Source organism: Bubalus bubalis, chromosome 5 (assembly GCF_019923935.1).
Source record: "Bubalus bubalis isolate 160015118507 breed Murrah chromosome 5, NDDB_SH_1, whole genome shotgun sequence".
NCBI classification, from domain to species: domain Eukaryota; kingdom Metazoa; phylum Chordata; class Mammalia; order Artiodactyla; family Bovidae; genus Bubalus; species Bubalus bubalis.
The window spans coordinates 131,359,096-131,380,648 of NC_059161.1; the positions used below are offsets into that span (position 1 = coordinate 131,359,096).

The following is a 21,553-nucleotide window of genomic DNA, read 5'->3' on the forward strand; positions in this document are numbered from 1 at the left end:
TAAGCTGCCACTGAGCTTCCAGCCATGCCCATTCCAAGCTCTGACCACCCAGACAACCTGCCGACCGCTGTTCCTGAATCCTAAATCCATCTCTTCTTTCCTACAAACAGAGCAGCCTGGTTACACCCTGCAAGCTCTGCCCACGACTGGCTGTCCCTCCACCACCTGCGGGGCCAGCCCCCTGCCCCGGGCTGTGATGCAGCAAACGTCCACTGGGGATGCTGAGCCCGGCACAGACCAGGCCACAAGGCTTCTTCCCCCACTAGTGGTCCTAGGAAATGCACTGGAAGCCATGTAGGGAAGGGAGAGTCCAGTCACCCCGAAGTCTCTCTGGTGTGAGCATACGGCAGTCAGGAGGCATGGAAGAGGAGTTGGGAGAAGTCTGAAACAGCGGGTCAGAGGGAGAGCGAGTCACCAGCCAGATTCACCGAACACAAGGCGCCCGGGGACTCAAGGGCAGACCTGGGTCTGGAAAGGGGCGGCCACATCCACCAGGAAAGGGGCCGCGGTTCCTCTTGTTTGACCCGTAAAGAAAGTCTCTTCTGAGAACTGAAAAGCATGGGTGACCGTCAAGAATAAAGAAAGCATGTTCATGCCTGCTTTTAAAAAAATTACATGGGATCAACCAAAATATGAACACTCTAGAACTTCCCTGGAGGTTCAGTGGTCAGGAATCTGCCTGCCGATGCAGGGGACACTGGTTTGATCCCTGGTCCAGGAAGATGCCACGTGCTGCCGGGCAACCAAACCCACCCACCACAACTACTGGGCCTGTGATTCTAACACCCGTGCTGTACAGCAGAAGCCACTGCGTGAGGAGCCCGCGCACCACAGGCCGAGTGTAGCCCCTGCTCGCCTCAACTAGAGAAAGCCCACGTGCAGCAAGAAGACCCAGCGCACACGTGCACACACACACACACTCACGACACTCTAGAGAGTGGGATTGTGAGTGATTTGCCTTCTCTACTTCTCCAATTTTGTTTAACTAAGACCTCACTCTTTTCCTGAGAAATAATTGATGTATCTCTCTCTCTTTAGTTGCTCAGTCGTGTCCGACTCTTGCAACCCCGTGGACTGTAGCCCACCAGGCTCCTCTGTCCGTGGGATTCTCCAGGCAAGAACACTGGAGTGGGTTGCCATTCCTTCTCCATTTGACCTAAATGCTGCCTTCAGGTGGACACCGCAACGATTCAGCATTTGTATTGTGAAACCGTCACCACAGTACATCTAGCAGCAGGCTCACCTTCTAATTACAATGTTTCTTCTTGTGACCAGATCTTCCCGCGACTCTCAAACATAGAATACAGCATCATTAACTATTGTCTCCATGCTGCACCTGAGGTCCCCAGGACCTGTTTATCTTGTAACTGGCATTTGTACCTTTTGACCCCTTCACCCACCTTGCCCACCCTTCACCCCTGCTTCGGGCAACCCCAACCTCTCTCTGTATCTATGAGCCTGCTGGGTTTGGGGCGTTTTACGTCCCACATATCAGTGAGACCACACAGGATATGTCTTTCTCTGTCTGACTTATTTCACTTAGCTTAATATCCTCTCAGTGTTCAGCTGCCCGGTGTCTGACGCTTTGTAACTCCATGGACTGTAGCCCTCCAGGCTCCTCTGGCCACGGGATTCTCCAGGCAAGAGTACTGGAGTGGGGTGCCATTTCCTTCTCCAGGGAATCTTCCCGACCAGGGATCAAACCTGGGTCTCCTGCATCTTCTGCACTGCAGGCAGATTCTTAACTGCTGAGCCACTGGGAAGCCCCCACAATATCCTCTAGGTCCATCCCTATTGTCCTAAATGGCAGGACACCTTTCCTTCTCTTTATAGCTGAATAATACCCCATGATACCCCACATCTTCTTATCCATTCACCCCTAATGGACATGTAGGTTGCTTCCATGTTTTCACTCATGTAAACAATGCTGCAATAAACATAGGGGTCCAGAGGTCATTACAAGGTAATGTGTTCATTTCTCTAAGATAGTATCCAGAAGTAGAATTGCTGGCTCATATGATAGCTCTATTTTTAATTTTTTGAGGAAACTCCATACTGTTTTCCACAGTGGATGCACCAACTTACATTCCTACGAACAGTGCCTGAGGCTTCCCTTCTCTCCACTTCCTCATCTTGCCATTTGTTGTCTTTCTGATAATAGCTGTTTGCATGTGTGGGGTGATACCTTGTGGTTTGGATTTGATTTCTCTGACGGTTAGGGATGCCTGAGGCGTCCCTTCTCTCCACTTCCTCATCTTGCCATTTGTTGTCTTTCTGATAATAGCTGTTTGCAGGTGTGGGCTGACACCTTGTGGTTTGGATTGATTTCTCTGACGGTCAGGGATGTTGAGCATCTTTTCATGTGTCTGTGGGTCATCTGTATGTCTTCCCTAGGGGAAAAAAAAGTCCATTCAGATACTCTGCCCATTTTTAAAGCATATTGTTTGCCCGTTTTGGGGGGTCTTTTTTTTCGCTATTGAGTGATATGAGCTCTTTATATACTTTGGATATTAATCCTTTATCAAAAAGGATTAATCAAATGATTTAGAAATGATTAATCAGATATTTTCTCCCACTCAGTGGGTTGCCTTTTAACTTTGTTGGTGATTTGGTTTCCTTTGCTGTGCAGAAGCTTCTTAGTTTGATACAGTCCTGCTTGCTTACTTTTGCTTTTGTTTCTACTACAAACCTCAAATTTTAAAAAATAAAACTTTGAAGATAAGTAATGGGGGGGTTTTCAGTACAGAAAATAGATGTTGGGAAAGATCCCAGGACCCCCAATTATATGTAGTCAGCAGAAAATTGGAAATAGCACAAAGCTGGAGCTGTTCCTTTTTACAGGAAACAAACAAGACAGGGAAGAAGCCAGACTTAGAAACCCAGGAGGGTGTCTGCTGGGAAAAGTCAACAGAAGCCCATGGATTCCAGGCCCACAAACAAGACACAGCACAGATGGGAACCAGGAAGTGAGCATGTGCCCAGGTCACACCTGCCCCAGCAGGTATATAGAGGCTCCTGGCCCAGGAGGCCCCACACTGAGCACCTTCTCTCTCTCCACCTGCTCCTCTGACCTACTCCACCCTCAACCCACCAGAACCATGGGCTGCTCTGGCTGTTCCGGAGGCTGTGGCTCCAGCTGCGGGGGCTGCGGCTCCAGCTGCTGTGTGCCCGTCTGCTGCTGCAAGCCCGTGTGCTGCTGTGTGCCAGCCTGCTCCTGCTCCAGCTGTGGCAAAGGGGGCCACGGCTCGTGTGGGGGCTCCAAGGGGGGCTGCGGCTCCTGTGGGGGCTCCAAGGGGGGCTGTGGCTCCTGTGGGGGCTCCAAGGGGGGCTGTGGCTCCTGTGGGGGCTGTGGCTCCAGCTGCTGCAAGCCCGTGTGCTGCTGTGTGCCAGCCTGCTCTTGCTCCAGCTGTGGCAAAGGGGGGTGTGGCTCCTGTGGCTGCTCCCAGTCCAGTTGCTGCAAACCCTGCTGCTCCCAGTCCAGCTGCTGCAAACCCTGCTGCTCCCAGTCCAGCTGCTGTGTCCCTGTTTGCTGCTCCCAGTCCAGCTGCTGCAAACCCTGCTGCTCCCAGTCCAGCTGCTGTGTCCCTGTTTGCTGCTCCCAGTCCAGCTGCTGCAAACCCTGCTGCTCCCAGTCCAGCTGCTGTGTCCCCATGTGCTGCCAGCGCAAGATCTGAAGCTGTGTCCAGGGACCTCAAGTGGCTCCCGGGAACCCAGGAATCTAGGAAGTGACTGGTGCCCCATCCAAGATTAGCAAGTGGCAGTTTTGAATCCATCTTTTCTAGAACGGGGAGCCCAGCAGATTGCTTCCCAGATGCAGGCGAAGGCAGACCTCTTCGTGCCTTCTGTCCGTTCTGGATCCCCGCCTTGAACAAGTCATTTCCTTCCCAGTCTCTGCATGACTGCAGTCCCCACAGGCCCCTGATTCCTGGAGCCCATTGACCCTTGTGCTTCGGACTTGGCCAACCTGGCCCATCCCACAAGGCCAACATTCGGACCACAGACCCAGAGGGTGCCCCCACTCTCCTCAGCTGGCCCAACGCCGCCCTTCACCAGGATTTGCCTGTGCCTCCTTCACCGGCCACAGTCCAGCCTGGACCTGGTGCAGACTCTAAATAAACACATTCCCCTCTCAAGGACTCTGTCTCCATGATACTTCTTTATTTTTTTAATATTCTTTAAAATTTTTTTGGCTCCACTGGGTCTTGGTTGCGGCCGTGGGATCTTTTAGTTTGGGCACATGACCTCAGTTTCAGCATGTTGGGTCTAGTTCCCCAACCAGGGATCGAACCCATGCCCCTCTGCATTGGGAGCATGGAGTCTTAGCGATTGGAGCACCAGGGAAGTCCCCAAGATACTTCTTTAATGGACACTCTAATAAGGAATTCAAAAAACAGCTGTGCATTGTTGATGGGAATAAAAAACAGGTGCAATTTCTTTTTTCTGAAGGTATTTTTGGCAATATTTACTATAATTTCACTGTTGCTGGCATTATTTTCCTTGCTTTGGTGGCATTTTTAAATACAGTTATTAGTAAGAATGAAACAAAATATAGCAGTTGGAAAAGAGAAAGTAAAATTATCATTATCTACATATGTTCCCACTGCATACCTGCGGGGGGGGGCGGGGAGGTGAAAAAGTACTGCAAAATGTAAGTGAACTCAAGCAGGAGGCTGGGGACATAAAATGTAAAATCAACAGCCTTTCTCCTTACACAAAACAAACAGAAATACAATGAAAGACAGGACTTCCTCCACTCCTTAAACGTGAACTCTATAAGAACCATTTCTAAAATCTGCATAAAAAGCACTCCTTCTAACAGTAAAAACTGGAAAATGTCCAGATGTCCATTAACAGAAAAGAAGAATTGCTTGTGGTTTAGTCGCTCAGCGGACCACCAGGCAGCAATGGAATCTTACAGACTGATGCTGAGTAGAAGAAATCGACAGAAAGGCACACGCTGTGACCATTTCCACATGACGTCCACACACGCAGAACAGACTGGTCTACACCACCAAGGACCGGGATGCGGCTCCTCTGGGGGAAAGTGGTTGGAAAGAGGACAGAAGAGAGCTCCCGGGGTCTGGGGACGCTCTCTCTCCAAATCTGGGCGTGCTGGTTACATGTGTGCTCAGTCTGTGAAAGTCTGTCAAGCTGTGAAAGACGGGCACTCAATATGATGCATGGTGAGCGTGTGCTGCGTGGCTGGAATGGGGGGGACCTTCGCATTCTGTCACAAGGTCGTCACTAAAGGGATGTTGGCTCTAAGCCTAAACTATGCTTAGTGGCCCATCTTTGGAAAACTTGCCTTGCAGGTTATGGGCATTAAGGTAAAATAGCTTCGCAGGAAGCGTGGTGACATTCTTCTCCATGAACTTCTATTTCAATAAAAGTCTTTAAAAATCTATGTGAAGAAAGTTGTAATATACTGAGAGACATGAAAGGAGTCATGAATAAAAGAACAGATAATTCTTGTTTTAATAGGAAGGTTTTTCATTTATATATATTTATTTCAAAATGTTTATACCAGTACTGCTGCTAACTTGCTTCCGTCGTGTCCGACTCTGTGCGACCCCGTAGACGGCAGCCCACCAGGCTCCCCCGTCCCTGGGATTCTCAAGGCAAGAACACTGCAGTGGGTTGCCATTGCCTTCTCCGTATACCAGTACAGTGAAACTAAATTTGAGAGACACTGGATATCATCAGTTTGGATATTGTTCGTTTATTATAAAAGAGAAACATGGAAATTATTTACGTGATGAAAGATGTCACGACTTCAGTGGAACGAGCAGCTTCATGTGATGTCATTTCAATAGTGACTTATTTCAGTCGACATAGTCAGCAAGAACGCCACCATCTCTACATAAGAAGTGATCCTTGTTGTCTATAACTACTTTGTGTGCTATGTGCTAAGTAAATTGTATCTTTACTTCATCTCTGGTGCTCATTCGCTTCAGTTCTGTCCGACTCTTTACAACTCTATGGACTGTGGCCCACCAGGCTTCTCTGTCCATGGGATTCTCCAGGCAAGAATACTGGAGTGAGTTGCCATGCCTCCTCCAGGGGAACTTCTCGACCCACGGATCGAACTCACATCTCCTGGGAGGAGAACTGTATTTCCAACTTGCCCATTAACTGGTTGAATCTCTCCACTCTTTCCGTTAGAGCCCCATCCACAGCTACTACCATTGCTTGCAATGTTTCCTTGTGATTTTTCTGGAAGCCTAACGCCCCTTTGGTTACAGTTTCAGTTGTCCTTCTTTCAACAAATCTCGGTCAAAGAGGGGAGGAAACTTTCTAAATGGCTGTCCTGCCATGACCCCGGCTGCCGCGGCTCCCAGTCACACTCTCACGCCTTGCTGCAGGCAGCAGGAAGTGTTAATATTTTAAGCAAGTCATTCTTCCTAAATTAATCTATATACTGGATCTGAATACATATACCAAGAAGATATTTTAAGTAGCTACGCTGACTGTAACATTTATACAGGGGGAAAAAAAGATATACATAAAAATAGCTAAGAAAATGTTGAAAAGAAAGGGGACCAGGGCTTCCTTGGAGATCCAGTGGTTGAGAATCCGCCTGCCAAAGCAGGGGACACACGTTCGATCCCTGGTCTGGAAAGATTCCACATGCCGCAGGGCAGCTAAGCCCGAGCCGCGAAACTACTGAGCCCTCCTGCCACAGCTGCTGGAGCCTGAGTGCCCAGAGCCCACGCTCAGCAATAAGAGAAGCCCCTGCAGTGAGCAGCCCCAGCACCAACTAGAGAAAGCCTCCGTGCAGCAAAACCCCAGCACAGCCAAAAATAAATCAAGGGAAGAGACAGTTTCAGAAAGAGTGCACTGCCTAAAAGAAATGGAACCAGATAGCAAACCTATTCTTAAGTTATGAGCATTCAAACAACTTGAAACAAACGTAAAAATCCAACAAATAGAGGTAAAAGAACAGACCACCAGAGAGAGGTTGAAACGTGCGTGAGACTTTTCTACATATAAAAGAGAGCATATTATATTTGTTCAAAAATACATTATTCCACAAACGGATATTAAAGCAACTATGCAGGGCCTTCCTGGACGGCTCGGTGGCAGAATCCACCTGCCAGTGCGGGAGATGCTGCGTCCATCCCCGGCCCAGGAAGACCACGCGCGCCGCAGGGCGACGAAGCCCGAGCCGCGCAGCTACTGAGCCTGCGCTCTAGAGCCCGGGAGCCGCAAGCACTGAGCCCACGAGCCGCAAGTACTGAGCCCACGAGCCGTAAGTACTGAGGCCCGGCTGCCTAAAGCCTGTGCTCCACAGTAAGAAGCTCACGCACTGCAGCTAGAGAAGAGCCTGCGTGCAGCAACAAAGACCCAGCACAGCCAAAAACAACTATGGAGGATGCTAAAAAATCAAAATTGTGCCTTTACTTCATCTCTTGTGCTCAGTCACTTAGCAGTAGTGTCTGACTCTTTGTGACCCTGTGGACTGTAGCCCACCAAGTTCCTCTGTCCATGGGAGTCTCCAGGCAAGAATACTGGAGTGGGTCACCATGCCCTTCTTCGGGGGATCTTCCCGACCCAGGGATGGAACCTGGGTCTCCTGTGTCTTCTGCATCGCAGGCAGACTCTTCACCGCTGAGCCACCAGGGAAGCCCCACTTCATCTCTTACTCTAAAAATAAATTCCATACAGAGTAAAGATTCAAATAAAAAATAAAAACACAAAATGACTAAAAGAAAAGAGGAACTTTTAAAATAATACTGAGATGGGATAGTTGTTTCTAACCATGGCACAAAATTCAGCAGCTCACAGAAAGAAAAGATAGACAAATTTGGCATAAAAGAAAAATAAACATATAAAAAGAACAATCTGTATGGCAAAAAATAATAACAACAGTGTCGACTGATAATTAACAAAGGACGAACTTCAGCTGGAGGGATGGCCGTCCCATCAGTCTGGCCTGCTGGGGGGCACTGACTCGACTGATTCTCTCGTTTGGAAGCCACAGGAAACAGACACAACACAGGCCGCATCCGAGCTGCCTTTCCGGGGTGGGCGCCAGGGGCTGAGATGATGGGCTGCGCAGAGGGAGCCGGGACTAAAGGCCCGGGAAATCCACGGTGATGTAAAGCGCACACACGAACCCAGAGAAGACACCTCCCCAGAAAAGGTCTGAGAGCTACCACCTCACCCCACCAGAAGGACCACAGTTATAAAGACAAGGAATAACTGGTGCTGGCGAGGACGTGCAGAGTAGGGGAGCCTGGCGCTGCTGGCAGGAGGGCCAACTGGCGCAGCCACCGCGGGGAGAGGACGGCGGCTCCTCCAGAAATCAGAAACGGGCCTGTCATGCGACCCGGCGATTTCACTTCCGGGCGTCTACCCAAAGGAAACACGGACATGATCAGAAAAGACGCAGGACACGAATGTTCACTGCAGTGCTTTTCACAACAGACAGAACACAAAACCGAAGAACGGATGCTTCTGAACTGTGGTGTTGGGGAAGACTCTCAAGAGTCCCTTGGACTGCAAGGAGATCCAACCAGTCCCTTCTGAAGGAGATCAGCCCTGGGATTTCTTTGGAAGGAATGATGCTAAAGCTGAAACTCCAGTACTTTGGCCACCTCATGCGAAGAGTTGACTCATTGGAAAAGACTCTGATGCTGGGAGGGATTGGGGGCAGGAGGAGAAGGGGACGACAGAGGATGAGATGGCTGGATGGCATCACCGACTCGATGGACGTGAGTCTCAGTGAACTCCAGGAGTTGGTGATGGACAGGGAGGCCTGGCGTGCTGCGATTCATGGGGTCAAAAAGAGTCAGACACGACTGATCTGATCTGAAGCATCCATCAGTAGATGAAGAAAGAAGATGTGGGGTGTATATATATATATGTGTATATATATATATGTATGTATATATATAGCTTTTTTCTGAAGGACACTTCAGAACCAAATTCTGAACTGTATTCATCTTTGCACGAGCCCTCACAACTATGTCAAATGTAAAAGCACATGTGACTCATTTATCCAAAACAGTTCATGAAAATTCAACCCAAATAAATGAGAATATGTACAAAATAAACCGTGAAATAAACCAGACACAAATATGTGTCCAGGGCTGGATATGCTGCTTGGAAATGGTGAACCCCGATTGGCTGGCAAGAGTTGTCCATTGCTTCTGCCACAGCAAACTTTACAAGCAGTGTGAAACATTTCCACCGACAGAAAACAGTCCACCTGTGACTTCACTCAACAAAGGGAAAGACGTGGCTGCCGCAACCAGCGCTGGAGCGGCGTGTGTGGTTAAGGGCAGCAGTGCGCACCCCTCTTCAGAAGCGCAGGTGCACATGCAGAGCACCAGGCCGTGTGCAGCCCCAGAATCCCCGCAGGCAGTTCCCTCCTGACGCTGCAGCGTCTTCCACAATAGCTCACGTTTTTCTCCACAGAATCTGAAATTAACGATGGCTTGCTATGGTTTGCCAGTAGAAGGCTGTGGAAGCCTCGCAACGTAGATTTGATGTTTTAAGTCCTCTTAAATAGATCTTCAAAAATTCAGGAGAGAAATCTGAACACACACAATGTACCAGAAGTGCACTCAAAAGGACGAGTTTGTTGTTAAAAGACAGATGTGCTTTCTGAACTGCGGTTTGCCAGCTCAGTCACTCAGTCTGGTCCAACTCTTTGCAGCCCCGTGGACTGTAGCCTGCCAGGCTCCTCTGTCCTTGGGATTGTCCAGGCAAAAATGTCTGTGCTTTGCTATGCTTAGTCGCTCAGTCATGTCCGACTCTTTGTGACGCCCATGGAATGTAGAACGCCAGGCTCCTCCATCCATGAGATTCTCCAGGCCAGAATACTGGAGTGGGTTGCCATGCCCTCCTCCAGGGGATATTCCTGACCCAGGGATCAAACCCAGGTCTTGCGCATTACAGGAGGATTCTTTACTGTCTGAGCCACCAGGGAAGCCCAAAAATGTTTGGAAATATGTTTTTAAACATTCCAGGTAAAAAACTGAGACAGGGGCTCCCGTGGTGGTCCAGTAGTTAAGAATTCGCTCACCTGTGCAGGGCAGAGGCTCCAATCCCTAGTCTGAGAAGATTCCACAACTAACCCTGTGCACCAACAACTACCGTGGCTGCGCCCCGGAGCCGAGAGCTGCAACAAGAGAGGCCACTGCCACGAGAAGCCCGCTCACCTCGGCCGCAGGGCAGCCCCCGCTCGCCGCGGCTGGAGAAAAGCCCCCGCAGCAACAAAGGCCCTGGGCTGAACATGCAAGAGCAAAGTGTCTTTTGTCATTTTCACACTTAGTTATTAAAGAACTAAGAAAGATTTCTCACAAAAGTAGTAAAATGTACCCTCCTACACTGTTGATGGAAATGTGACTTGGTATAGACACTACGGAGAACAGGATGGAGGCTCCTTAAAAAAATAAAAAGAGAGCTACCAAATGACCTGCAATCCCACTCCTGGGCATGATCTGAAAGGACGCACCCCAGTGTTCGCTGCAGCACCGTTTACAACAGCTGGGACGTGGAAGCACCTAGAGGTCCATTGACAGAGCAATGGATAAAGAAGGTGTGGTACAGATGCACAACGGAATATTACTCGGTCATTAAAAAGAATGAAATGGCATTTGCAGCAACACAGATGGACCTGGAGAGTGTCATACTGAGTGAAGTAAGTCAAACAGAGATGGAGAAATAATGAATGGCATCCCTTATATGTGGGATCCAAAAAGAAATGATACAAATGAACTTACTTATGAAACAGAAAGAGACTCAGAGAATGAACTTATGGTTGCTGGGGGGGAAGGATGGGGGAGCGGATGGTTAGGGAGTCTGGAAGGGCTGTGTACACACTGCTATATTTAAGACGGATGACCAACAAGGACCTACTGTGTACCACATGGAACTCTGCTCCGTGTTATGTGGAAGCCTGGATGGGGGCGGGGTTTGGGAGAGAATGGGTTCATATGTGTGTGACTGGGTCACCTCGCTGCTCACCTGAAACTACCCCAGCATGGCTAGTCATCTCTACTCCCGTGTGAAGTAACAAGTTCAAAGGAAAACAAGTAATAAGATGTGAAATAAACATGCGAAAATAAGCTGTAAGTCATTCCTAAAAGTGAAAATATTATTCAGTCAATCATATCCAATTTTTAGCGACCCTATGCACCATAGCCTGCCAGGCTCCTCTGTCCATGGAATTCTCCAGGCAAGAATAGTGCAATGGGCTGCCATTCCCTTCTCCAGGGGATCTTTCCAACCCAGAGACTGAACCCAGGTCTCCTGCTTTGCAGGCAGATTCTTTACTGTCTGAAACACCAAGGAAATCATGCTGATGAAAGGCCGAAATTACAGCAAAAGTTTCGTATCACGTCAACAGCAGAATTCATTAACAAGGGGCGGTGCATTTCAAACAAAAGTAAGGAAAGCTCATTAACTATTTGATAATCCAGTTAATGTGTAATAGCAAGTCACATGAATATTTTGGTAAAGGTTTACGTTTCCTGCTGATTTGACATGAAAACATTGACACAGTCAAAGATAGTATTAAACACATAATGAGCCAACTCCACCAAGGACGTAATCACAAACAGGCTGACAGATGTAACTTAAAACGAGATATAAGGTAAACAAGCAGGTCAAACCAGTCCATCCTAAAGGAAATTAGTCCTGAATATTCACTGGAGGGACTCATGCTGAAGCTGAAGCTCTAATACTTAGGCCACCTGGTGTGAAGAGCCAACTCATTGGAAAAGACCCTGATGCTGAGAAAGACTGAAGGCGGGAGGAGAAGGAGACGACAGAGGATGGGATGGTTGGATGGCATCACCGACTCAATGGACAGGAGTTTGCGTGAGCTCTGAGAGATGGTGGGGGACGGGGAGCCTGGCGTGGTGCAGTTACGGTTGCCGGGCCGGGGGGAAGGGTGGGGAGTGGATCAAAAAGAGCTGGACACGACTTACCAACTGAACAACAATAAGACTCAACACCACACAATGCTGCTCCCCTGAAGTTTTACAGCACAAATGTAAAGACATTTGATTAATATTTCCCCAGATTCAATAGCAAACCTAAATACTTACATATCATGAGGCTAAAACAAACTTTCAAAATCAGCAACTAAAAAGAAACCTCAAGCAGCCATGATAAAGGAAAAACTGAAGTAGCTTTGTGTTCACTTTAGAAAGTGAAACTCTGAAATTGTTGTCATATGATTAAGTGATGAAGGATATGTGGCCAAAAAAAGAAAAAAGAAAGAAAAACCATAGTGGAGGATGCACTGGGGTAGAGAAGAGGGGTTGGGGCAATTCATTCAACAAAATAAGATTATTTTCCCTGCGTCTGTGCTCCGTAACGTCTGCCTCTCTGTGAACCTGGCGAGGCTCCTCTGTCTGTGGGATTGTCCGAGCAAGAATGCTGGAGCCGCCGCGACTTCCTCCTCCAGGGGATCTTCCCGACCCAGGGACCAAACCCGTGTGTCCTGTGTCTCCTGCGCAGCAGGCGGACTCTTCACAGCTGAGCCAGTGTGTAAACCCCTTATTCTCTCAGGTCCGGCCGCATTTGTGATATCTATCATTTCTTTAAATCTGTAATCTACTGTTATTTCTTTTCTTACTCGGTTAACTCTAATACATGCATACCCTCTCTGGGTTGGACCTCCAAAGTCAGACAACGTATGCAGATCTTGAACTCCAGCCTTTAAGCTGGAAACGAGGCCAGATTGGAGTCAAGCGCGTTCCGCTCCCGCACAGAAAGCGGCGGGAGCCTCGGCGCCCCCTGGTGACGACGCAAGAAACCGCGCCTGGGGCCCCGGGCCGCGTCGCCCGAAGCCGGGCGGGAGCGGGGTCTGGCCAACTCCAGGGCAAACGTGCAAGACACGAACACTAGGGCCCCAGCTTCTTCAATATTTCTAATAAGAAGCTGTCAGCACTCCATTTTGAGGTATTCCCTTCCCAGTGACACATTTTATTTTCTCTGTTAGAGTTCTAGATATCTAGATACCAAAGAGATAGCCAGGTTTCTTGAAAGAACACTTAAGAGTCTTGGAAACAGAGACCCAGAGGCGTTGCACACGGCCTCAGGGATCCTATTCTGGCCAATAATGCCCTTAGAAGCTGCTCAAGTCACCTGTGTACGTTCGATTTGCTGACAATAAAACTAAAAGCTGAAAATGGTTCAAGAACTCAGCTGTGTGTTCTGCTAGAGGGTTAAGGTCAATAACACTGGTTCCGGGCAGCTCAGTGGATCAGAATCTGTCTGCCAGTGCAGGGGACACGGGTTCGAGCCCGGGTCCGTAAGTCAAGTCGTCAGCAAGGCCGTGCTCCCTCCGCAAGTCTGCAAGGAGAGCCCATCTCTCATCGCCACCACCTTCTGGTGGCTGCCAGGATGCCCTGGCTTGTGGCCACCTCACTCAGACGCTCAAAGCAGCACCTGCAAACCCCCTCTGCTGCACTTCACACCCTCTCCTCCTCTCGGCGTGCTAAGGCCTCCCCCGCCTGTCTCTCACAATGATGGATGTGGTCACACTTAACCCATCACCACCCAAGGGGATACTCGCTCATCTCAAGATGCTGAGCTTAATCACACCTGCAAACTCCCAACAGAGATGGAGGAGCCTGGACCCAATGCCATCCTCACAGGTCACACACAGTCCAACCAGAGGCAGGTGACCAACTACCGGGATGCTTAGGAAGGACAGACTGAAATCCAGATGAATGAGGAAGAAGCAAAATTTAGAAACCTAAGAAAGTTGTCAGTGACCCAGGCAACAGGAGCTCAGACAACAAATAAAAAAACATGACCTGGAAAAACAGACAAGAGGAAGTGATCAGCGGCCTGGTATACACCCCAGCAGGTGTATAAAGGCTCCTGGCCCAGGAGGCCCCACACTGAGCACCTTCTCTCTCTCCACCTGCTCCTCTGACCTACTCCACCCTCAACCCACCAGAACCATGGGCTGCTCTGGCTGTTCCGGAGGCTGCGGCTCCAGCTGCTGTGTGCCCGTGTGCTGCTGTGTGCCAGCCTGCTCCTGCTCCAGCTGTGGCAAAGGGGGCTGTGGCTCGTGTGGGGGCTCCAAGGGGGGCTGCGGCTCCTGTGGGGGCTCCAAGGGGGGCTGTGGCTCCTGTGGGGGCTCAAAGGGGGGCTGTGGCTCTGGCTGTGGGGGCTGTGGCTCCAGCTGCTGTGTGCCCGTCTGCTGCTGCAAGCCCGTGTGCTGCTGTGTGCCAGCCTGCTCCTGCTCCAGCTGTGGCAAAGGGGGCTGCGGCTCCTGTGGGGGCTCCAAGGGGGGCTGCGGCTCCTGTGGGGGCTCCAAGGGGGGCTGTGGCTCCTGTGGCTGCTCCCAGTCCAGCTGCTGTGTCCCCGTTTGCTGCTCCCAGTCGAGCTGCTGCAAACCCTGCTGCTCCCAGTCCAGCTGCTGTGTGCCCGTGTACTGCTGTGTGCCAGCCTGCTCCTGTTCCAGCTGTGGCAAAGGGGGCTGCGGCTCCTGTGGGGGCTCCAAGGGGGGCTGTGGCTCCTGTGGCTGCTCCCAGTCCAGCTGCTGCAAACCCAGCTGCTCCCAGTCCAGCTGCTGCAAACCCAGCTGCTCCCAGTCCAGCTGCTGCAAACCCAGCTGCTCCCAGTCGAGCTGCTGCAAACCCTGCTGCTCCCAGTCCAGCTGCTGTGTCCCTGTCTGCTGCTCCCAGTCCAGCTGCTGCAAACCCTGCTGCTCCCAGTCCAGCTGCTGTGTCCCGGTTTGCTGCTCCCAGTCCAGCTGCTGCAAACCCTGCTGCTCCCAGTCCAGCTGCTGTGTCCCCGTTTGCTGCCAGCGCAAGATCTGATGTAATGGTCACTCCAGCATTCAGCTAACCTCTTCCAACTGCGGCATCTGTGAGGCTCTCTGGCTTGTCATTCTCCTGCACACATCTTGCTCTGTGGACCTCTTCCCTGCATTTCCTGCTCCAGCATAGGAAGCACCATTCACATGAGGAGCCTCGGCTCTGTCCCCATCCATCTAGGATATCATTATGCAGAGGAAGGCCACATGCTAATAGTCCTCTAAACCCAAGTGGCCGCCACCTGTCCTTCTGACTCTTCTAAGGGCCATCATCTGCCACAACCAGGCGCTGACCCTCATGTGAAGGGTCTGGTCAAGGACATCCAGCTCCTGGCTTCTCAATTAGAAAAGATGCCACTTTGATCACATCCAAGTTTCCTTCTCCAATGAAGCCCAGTCCAGCAGAACTCCGTTCCTTACAGCAGGTTTCTATTCTTGTTTGTTAAAATACAATAAAATGTCCTGTCAATAAAATTATCTTTGTCCCTGCCAACCAAATTCATTCCCAGTGTAACTCTTCGTAGCAGTCTCTGTACAATGTACTGATGAACAAGCGGGTTCACTGGAAGTGGGTGCCCGGAAGCCCATGCCAGCTGACCAGGCCCTGACTCCACTTACCGCCAGGTGTCCCGTCTGCCTCCAGCCATGGCCATACTCCACCACCGATGTTGTGGCCAGGGGACATTCCAGGGCGCAGCAGAGAGGCCTGGGCTCCAAGTCAGGATGTGGCATGTGCATCCTGGATATGTGGCTGTCCAGCAGTGGGACTTTCCCTTTGGGGGGGCAGTAAACTTGCTGTGTCGGGGCCAGCACCCTCTCCATGCCCCTCCTCTCTCACGTCCAGAGGCTGGATGGCACTCTCCTGGCTCTCTTGTGGCCATGGTTCAGATGCAATGGCTCAGCCCTTGCAAATGCCAGATGCAGTGGCTCAGCCAGTCTGCATTTACCTTCTCATGGTGTTTAGAAAAGAAAAATAACGCAGAAGCAGATAAGGGCATTGTGGACCTCTGCGTGGGACATTAACAACATCCACTGTCCAGCCGCAGGTGTCATGCTCGTCAGTCATAATGCAGCAGGGTGGGCTCCTCAGCCAGACTGGCAGGGGTCCTCACATACAGGGGAAGTTTAGGGGCAGACGGACGCACACACGGGGAAAACACGGGGAGAAGATGAAGCAGAACTCTGGTGATGCTTCCACAAGCCGAAGATCACCAAAAATGGACCAGGGACCTGGGAGAGAGCATAGAACAGATTCTCCCTCCCAGCTGTCAGGAGGGAGACAGCACTGAGAAATTCACCCAGACTGTAACAGTCATAAAGAGTTCAGCCATGAAATAGAAGCCAAGAACCACGGAAGAGGGATCAGAGGCTCCATCACAGCTCTACCACATGTCCCACACGGAGAGATCAAAAGAAATGGCAGGAGAACAATACTCAGAGAGATGACACGTGAAGCTTCTTCAGATCAAAGGCACAAACTTGGTACCTAGGAGGAAGCACAAGAATATAGACAAACAAGTCACGTCAGAGTGAAACTGGAATACTCCACACAACAAGAAGTGGATTTCTGCCGCCATGTAAAATGTGGTAAGTTGCAGCCTCCCAGAATTCCTACTACAACAACTAAAAGAAAACCCTGATGCTGGGAAAAATTGAAGGCAAAGGAGAAGAGGGTGGCAGAGGATGAGATGGTTAGATAACAACACCAACTCAGTGGGCAGGAACTTGAGCGAACTCCAGGAGATAGCGGAGGATAGGGAAGCCTGGTGCCCTGCAGTCCGTGGGGTTGCAGAGACTCAGATATGACTTAGTGACTGAACAGCAAACACAACAAATTAGGGACTTCCCTGGTGGTCCAGGGATAAGAATCCGCTTGCCAGTGCAGGGGACACAAGTTTGACCCCTGGTCCAGGAAGATTCCACATGCCATGGAGCATCGAAGCCCGTGTGGTCTAACTGCTGAGCCCAGGTGCCAGGACCTGTGCTCCACAAGAGAGAACACCACGTGAGACGTCTGCACGTGAGACGTCTGCACTCCACGGCCAGAGAGCAGTCCTGCTCGCCGCAGCTAAAGCAAGCCCGCACAGCAGCGAGGACGCAGCACAGATAGAAAGTAAAGAAATAGTTCTTAAAATAAAGCCAGGTAAGTTACCAAAAGTGTATCTGAAAGACAATGGGGAAATATAGAGTAACAGGGACTAGATGGATAGGATAGGACCTTTCCCCCAAAAGAGGGCCCTCCCATGATGGAAGATTATACCATGTAAAACTTCTATGGTCCTTCCATAAAAATAGCCAGTACACACGAAAAAAAAATTACCAGATGTAAAAAGAAATAGGAGGGACTCTCCTGGCAGTCCAGTGGTTCGGACTTGGCACTTTCACTGCCAGGTCCTGGGTTCAGGCCCTGGTCAGAGGACTAAGATCCTGAAAACTGCATGGCCAAAAAATAAAACCAGAAATAGGAAAATGTGACAAATAATCAAAAGGGGAACATGTGATAAAAGCAGACTCAAAATGATTCAGATCTTACTGTTAACTAGCAAATACTTAAAGATAGCATAGGGAAAATACGGACAAACTAGATGAAAAGATGGAAAAATTCCGCCAAAAGAGTGTCCATAAAAAGATAATAAAATGGACATTCTAATACTGAAAAGTACAATATATAAAATTCAGAATTTATCAGATGGCTTTAACAGATGACTGGACATAGCAAAAAAAAAAAAAAAAAAAAAAAACAGAATTAGGGAATTCAATTTTTTAAAAAGTCCGTGGAAAAACATCCAAACTGAAGCAGATAGAAACGAGAATGCAAAAAATAAATGAGTGCAAAAGACGTGTGGGAATGAGCCAACAACTCTAACATAAGTGTAATTGGAAAATCAGAGGGAAATAAGATAGAAATGGGGCAAAAGCAATATTTCAAAAGAGAGAGGTTGAGAATATTTAAGACTTAACCAAAGATACCAACCCATAGATTAAACAAGTTCAGCAAAACTCAAGAAGAAACTTTTAAAACCCTAGCTACAAAATGACCATCTTCTGAAAGAAAAAAATTTTAAGGTCTTAAAAGCAAAGAATATGGCACATAATTCCCAAAGAAGCAACAATAACATTTAGAGCTGACTTTTCAATAAAAACCATGGAGGCCAGGGGACAAGGGCACATCACCTATAAAGGGGTGAAAGAAGAAACTTGTTAACAATTCTGCACTGGAGACTACTCTGAAAAAATACGTTTTGCAAAAGTGAAGCTTAAATAAAGATATTTAAGAAAGACAAAGACTATGCCAAAGCCTTTGACTGTGTTCAGTTCAGTTCAGTTGCTCAGTCGTGTCCAGCTCTTTGCAACCCCATGGATCACAGCATGCCAGGCCTCCCTGTCCATCACCAACTCCCGGGGTTCACTCAGACTCACGTCCATCGAGTCGGTGATGTGATTGTGTGGATCACAATAAACTGTGGAAAATTCTGAAAGAGATGGGAATAGAGACCAGACCACCTGACCTGCTCTTGAGAAACCTATATGCAAGTCAGGAAGCAGCAGTTAGAACTGGACATGGAACAACAGATTGGTTCCAAATAGGAAAAGGAGTACGTCAAGGCTGTATATTGTCACCCTGCTCATTTAATTTATAGGCAGTGTACATCATGAGAAACGCTGGGCTGGAGGAAGCACAAGCTGGAATCAAGATTGCCGGGAGAAATATCAATAACCTCAGATATGCAGATGACACCATCCTTATGGCAGAAAGTAAAGAGGAACTAAAAAGCCTCTTGATGAAAGTGAAAGAGGAGAGTGAATAAGTTGGCTTAAAGCTCAATATTCAGAAAACAAAGATCATGGCATCTGGTCCCATCACTTCATGGGAAATAGATGGGGAAACAGTGGAAATGGTGTTAGACTTTGTTTTTTGGGGCTCCAAAATCACTGCAGATGGTGACTGCAGCCATGAAATTAAAAGAGGCTTACTCCTTGGAAGGAAAGTTATGACCAACCTAGATAGCATATTAAAAAGCAGAGACATTACTTTGCCAACAAAGGTCCGTCTAGTCAAGGCTATGGTTTTTCCAATGGTCATGTATGGATGTGAGAGTTGGACTGTGAACAAAGCTGAGCGCCGAAGAATTGATGCTTTTGAACTGTGGTGTTGGAGAAGACTCTTGAGAGTCCCTTGGACTGCAAGGAGATGCAACCAGTCCATCCTGAAGGAGATCAGTCCTGGGTGTTCATTGGAAGGACTGATGCTGAAGTTGAAACTCCAATACTTTGGCCACCTCATGCAAAGAGTTGACTCATTGGAAAAGACTCTGATGCTGTGAGGGATTAGGGGTAGGAGGAGAAGGGGACAACAGAGGATGAGATGGCTGGATGGCATCACCGACTCAATGGACATGGGTTTGGGTCAACTCCGGGAGTTGGTGATGAACAGGGAGGCCTGGCGTGCTGCGATTCATGGGGTCGCAAAGAGTCAGACACGACTGAGCGGCTGAACTGAACTGAACTGAAGAAAGACAAAACTAAGAACATTCTTCACAAGCAGACTCATACTTCCAGAAACACTGAAAGATGTTCTTCAGGCTGAAGGAAAATGGTCCCATAAAACACACACACACACACACACAGATCTACAGGAAGGAATGAACAGCACTAAAAGTGTAAATATATAGATAGATACAAAATAGTAATGACCATAATGAGCTGAATTGTGCCCCCCCCAAAACTCTTAGGCTGAAGCCCTAATGTCATATTTGGAAATAAGGCTGTTAAGAGCAACGCTCACTCAGTCGCTTCAATCGTGTTTGACTCTTCTGTGACCCCCGTGGACTGTAGCCCACCAGGCTCCTCCTCCCGTGGGATTTCCCAGGCAAGAATACTGGGGTGTGTTGCCATTTCCTCCTCCAGGGGATCTTCCCAACCCAGGGATCGAACCCAGGTCTCCCGCACTGCAGGCAGATTCTTTACCAGCTGAGGCACCAGGGAAGCCCAAGAATACTGGAGTGGGTAGCCTATCCCTTCTCCAGCAGATCTTCCGGACCCAGGAATCAAACTAGGGTCTTCTGCACTGCAGGTGGATTCTTTACCAGCTGAGCCTTCAGGGAAGCCCCTGTAAGGGCAGAATTAAGGTTGAATGGAGTAGTAAGGATGGGACTCTAACCCAATAGGACTTCTGTCCTTATAAGAAGAGGAGACACATCAGCTCTGTCTCCCCCTGCTCTCCTGACAAAGGTTATGGAAGGAGACAAGCCAGAAAGAGATGTCTCACCCAGAATCAACTTTGATCTTGGACTTCTAGCCTCCAGCATTGTAAGAAAATAAGTTCCTCTTGTCTCTGACACCCAGGAAGTGGTCCTTTGCCAGGGCAGCCAAGCAGAGTCATACACTGAGTGCTTAAGGCAACAATAATAAACGTGATTTCTGGGATTCACAAGAGTGTACAAGTGAACTGTGCACTAACAACACTCAAGTCAGCAGAGGGGAGGTAGCCCCTAGTAATGCTCTTGATTTCCTTGTGAAGAAGTGAAAATCACTAAGGGTGGACTAAGTTTGTCAAGGAAATCCTGAAATGTGAAATACGAATAAACACAAAAGAAACATCCAAAATAATCTACAAATAAAGCATCACAATAAATGAGTAAATTTAGCAAGATCAGTGGGGAAACAACAAATATAAACTAAATTTTCCAAATGTACTAACAACAGTTAGAAAATTTTAAACATATATTTATTTGTATTAAAATACAAAAATTATTTATAATTGATCCCCTAAAATAATAAACCTAGAAATATAAATCATATGAAAGATGTACAGATTCTCTAAAGTGAAATTATAAAGCATTATTGAAAGAAATTAAAGAGGATTTAATCAATGGAAAGCTACGCATGTTCACAGATCACGTGATTCGATGTTGAAAAGGTGTGAATTTTCCAAAAATTGATTACTGTGTTCAGTTAAAATCCTAGCAATTTTTTTTTTTAATTTGACAAACTTACTTTGAGTAGAAGGGGTAATAGTGAACATTCTTCCCTTGTTCCCAGTCTTACAGAAAAATATTGTTTTTGCCACTCTGAAGGGCAGGGAAGCTTGGCATGCTGCAGCCCATGGAGTCACAAAGGGTCAGACATGGTCTAACGTGGTTAACTACACTGATTCATTTTCAAATATTAAGGAAACCTTTTTTTTTCAGGTATGATAGTGTGAGAGATTAGTATTAGATATTGTCTAAAAGTAAAACATAGTTATTGTTAATAATATGATTCTTAGTTTTATTTCAATTTAAACTAGCCATAAGGAACGAAGATGGCAGCCGTGGTGGGAAGGTTGCTCCGGTCTTCGCGGTCTCTTCATTATTGACCCCAACAGAGTCATCAAGCATCTGAGTGTCAATGATCTCCCAGTGGGCCGAAGCGTGGAAGAGACCCTCTGCTTGGTGAAGGCGTTCCAGTTTGTGGAAACCCATGGAGAAGTCTGCCCGGCCAACTGGACACCTGAGTCTCCTACAATCAAGCCCCATCCAACTGCTTCCAGAGAATATTTTGAGAAGGTAAAACAGTAGACCATCCCGTGCACACCTGCAGCTTCCCACACCAGAAAAGAACCACAGTGGGAACTCACTTGTAGCTTTTCAAAGATTAGTATTTATAGCAGGCAAAAAAAAAAAAAAAAACCAAACCCAGTGATGCTTATATTCATAAATAGTATTACTCTAAATGCTTTGTTTTTGTAATGTTGGCCAAGGCTTTTAAAATGTTTTCAGTTAC

The 21,553-nt window shown here is 48.2% G+C and overlaps 2 protein-coding genes and 1 pseudogene across 2 annotated transcripts; 2 read left to right on the plus strand and 1 right to left on the minus strand.

Moving 5' to 3' along the window:
• The first annotated feature begins 3,098 nt into the window (after positions 1-3,098).
• LOC123465825 (keratin-associated protein 5-8-like) lies at positions 3,099-3,674 on the plus strand. Its single transcript, XM_045165870.1, has one exon. It carries the CDS (start codon positions 3,099-3,101, stop codon positions 3,672-3,674), a length of 576 nt encoding a protein of 191 aa, XP_045021805.1.
• A 1,891-nt stretch (positions 3,675-5,565) lies between these two features.
• LOC123465844 lies at positions 5,566-7,014 on the minus strand (annotated as a pseudogene).
• A 6,914-nt stretch (positions 7,015-13,928) lies between these two features.
• On the plus strand, positions 13,929-14,792 carry LOC123465845 (keratin, ultra high-sulfur matrix protein-like). Its single transcript, XM_045165907.1, has one exon. The coding sequence runs from the start codon at positions 13,929-13,931 to the stop codon at positions 14,790-14,792; it is 864 nt and encodes a 287-aa protein (XP_045021842.1).
• Positions 14,793-21,553: the final 6,761 nt, after the last annotated feature.

Bases quoted from the DNA above. Each gene is read 5' to 3' on its own strand.
- LOC123465825 (XM_045165870.1), top strand. From the start codon at position 3,099: ATGGGCTGCTCTGGCTGTTCCGGAGGCTGTGGCTCCAGCTGCGGGGGC.
- LOC123465845 (XM_045165907.1), top strand. From the start codon at position 13,929: ATGGGCTGCTCTGGCTGTTCCGGAGGCTGCGGCTCCAGCTGCTGTGTG.